The 3,176-nt window shown below is 32.0% G+C and overlaps 1 protein-coding gene across 1 annotated transcript; it reads left to right on the top strand.

Moving 5' to 3' along the window:
* The first annotated feature begins 1,196 nt into the window (after positions 1-1,196).
* LOC139501172 (G-protein coupled receptor dmsr-1-like) lies at positions 1,197-2,425 on the top strand. The gene has a single exon (XM_071290161.1). It carries the CDS (start codon positions 1,205-1,207, stop codon positions 2,288-2,290), a length of 1,086 nt encoding a protein of 361 aa, XP_071146262.1. The 5' UTR covers positions 1,197-1,204; the 3' UTR covers positions 2,291-2,425.
* Positions 2,426-3,176: the final 751 nt, after the last annotated feature.

Genomic DNA, 3,176 nt, shown 5'->3' with positions numbered 1-3,176 from the left:
AAAAATCAAAAATATTCAATAATGTCACACCAGTCCTTATGCACTCGATTAGTTTTCTATAAATTCATAAATTCTCTGTTTATCGTATGCGAGTATATCAAACACAATTATTTTTGTCAAAGAGGATCTATTGTAAAGAGATTTCAAAGCGATTTGTCAAGCTGGCGGTATTCTTTATGACTCATCTTTATAGTACTTCACATGATTGTATGATTAAGGACTAACTACATGAAAATACATGTTCATGTCATAAGATTTTTTACATTTTGCAAACAAAGTTGAATATGTTTTATATACCTATATGAGTTTTTCTTGTCAAAGTCCTAAGGAATGTGCTGATATTGAATGGCTGTCTTCCCGTACTGTAATTCGCCGTTAGCTTTATTGTATGCAGTAAACTTAACCACAAAACCTCTTTTTATATTTTTCCGGAACCGCAAAGCGCAAGTTCAAAGGACAACTAATGGTGAAAAAGGTCAACATATCCAAATGTTATTTATACATAAAATATATAACGATGTAGGATTTTCATAGCTTCAGAAAATGCACTTAAGGTATTCCGAATTATACCTATTCCCCAAAATAACACTGTATTGCACTCGTATCATAGAGTCATTGCATTCTTATCATAGATAACAAACTCCACCATACTGAGGAAGTTTTTATCCACGTACTTTTTCTATCATTTATATATTTAAATACGACATTCAAATTGAAGTCAGTTTGTATTACAGTATGATTCATTTCAGCATGACTTTTAACATTAACTTTTCATTAACAGTGTAATTGTACATGTTTGAAAAAATGTTATTGCTCTGTACGATATAAACAAACAATAATTAAAATCAACATTGATGTATTATAATGTCATTGAATTTATATGTTTTCCAATTTGAAATGCCAATTCGTTCAAATAGCAATGGAACCACAAGGGTTTGCAAATGAGAATATTGATAACCTATCAATAAAAGTAAATTTAAATATTTTGAAAAACAAAGATTATTCAGATATGCACCAATGATACAGCAACTTAGAGTAACAAATAACCACTATGACATGTAAAACTTCTGGTGGTTCTCATTGAGTTTTTAACAAACTTTCCAATATTCCAATGCGAATTTGTTCAATTTCTAAATTGTAATTTCAAATAAATTCAAATATTTCAAATGCAAATTTGTTTTCTCAATTGTAGGGGGCGACTAAGATGACCAACATGAACAACACAACGTCGAATGTCTCCAACTTGGGCCAATGTGATCAACCAATCAATGAGTTGTTCGCGTATGCATGCGTATATTATACATTGCATGGTTACCTAAGCTTGGCTATTTGCTGTTTCGGAGTTCCTACGAATTTGGTGAATATCATAATACTTACGAGGAAGAGCATGCGTAACCCAATTAATAATATCTTAACCGGCATTGCAATCTCAGACGCCATAACAATGATGTCATACATACCGTTTGCAATTCATTTTTATATACAGCATGGCCTTGAACGAACACCAGCCAAATATACATTCGAATGGACTTGGTTTCTTGCCTTACATTTTAACTTGAGTGTTACAACACATATGATTTCAATATGGCTTGGAGTGTGTATGTCAATTGTGCGATATATCTACATAAAATCTATGGGAATAGGAAAAATAAACATCGACCAAGCAAAATCGGTGATTCTGGTGGTCATGGTATTTCTTATATCTATACTGTTTTGTATACCAAATTATTATATCACAAAAGTACGAATAACTGCAGGATCGGATAATGTATACATGCTTGAAAATTTACGTTTAGGGGAAAAGGATATGCCTTGGATAGAAGCATTAGCTGCTTGGATATTTATTTTGATGGGGAAAATTGGACCTTGTATACTTATAACAATATCCGGGAGTCTTCTTTTGTACACATTGCACATAAGCCAAGAACGAACAAAAGCACTGAAAGGAGCAAGAGTTGAAGAACGCATGCGCACTCACCGACGAACAACAATTATGCTGCTTGCTATTATTTGTATGTTTATTGTAGCTGAACTTCCACAGTCAATCTTACTTTTGATTGGCATTTTCAAAGAAAATTTCTTCAAAGTGGAATATGCTTTGTTAGCAGATACGATTGATATTTTAGCACTTATCAATAATGCAACTAACTTTATTATGTATTGTGCTATGAGTAGACAATTTCGTGATATACTGTTTGAAATGACGTGCAAATATTTACATAATGGCGAAGATGCATCTTACAGTCACGTTAAAGCAATTCAGACAAAAACGTCACATGTCCATGTTTAAAGTAAATGGTTCTATGAATACAAGATATTATACTCGCCATTTTCACCACTAGGTACTTTCATTTAACGAGTCAAGATCTAAAAGTGAAGGAATAGTAGATTATCATATATATATATTAAGCTGATGATATTTAGATTCTACCACAAACACTGTAATGTGAAACTAATTATCAATGGCAAATATTCTATCGTGCCAAAAAACCAACAATTTGAACACGTGAATATCTTCTACACATTGCGCATAATCAGTTGAAGAAGGCAAGGATGAAAAGTACGTATAAGCAAGGATTTGTTTACAACTGATTACTATTGCTGCAACGTTTTCGTCGATTAAACATACTATGGAATTTTACTCAAGCAGAAACTTTTTTTATGATTAAGCATTATATTCCGATATTATTAATCTCTGTGATTCATACTGATATAACAATTCAATCGCTGCGACACACCGTTATCCCTTTGACGGTTTCAAGGCACATGATTTTCCGAGTTGTGCTGTTCGTTATGACTTATAGATAACATAGAGAAGTATTGTAAAATGAATGAATTGTTAGAGGGTTCGTTAAACTACAAAGTTTATATCATTAGTTAAATTCAATTTGTTAATCCACAAACACGTTACATAAATTTTGTTGTTTACATTGTTTCGTCTCATTTGCTGCAATGATTTTTATTTTAAGGCCAAATAAAATAGTATGTGTAGTTCAAGTTACATCTATAAAAAGTAAGGATAGGTAGGAAGGATTTTTTTACATTGATTATATGGGAGTAACATTCTGACTTAAATTTACAGTGCTTCGTAAAATAAAGAAAAATAATTTCGGGTAGGCTATTATCAAAACTGAAAAGTCGGGGTAGGGTAACTGGCACCACACATATATTTTCAT

This window comes from Mytilus edulis, chromosome 13, assembly GCF_963676685.1.
Source record: "Mytilus edulis chromosome 13, xbMytEdul2.2, whole genome shotgun sequence".
NCBI classification, from domain to species: domain Eukaryota; kingdom Metazoa; phylum Mollusca; class Bivalvia; order Mytilida; family Mytilidae; genus Mytilus; species Mytilus edulis.
This window is presented reverse-complemented; position numbering and strand designations above follow the sequence as displayed.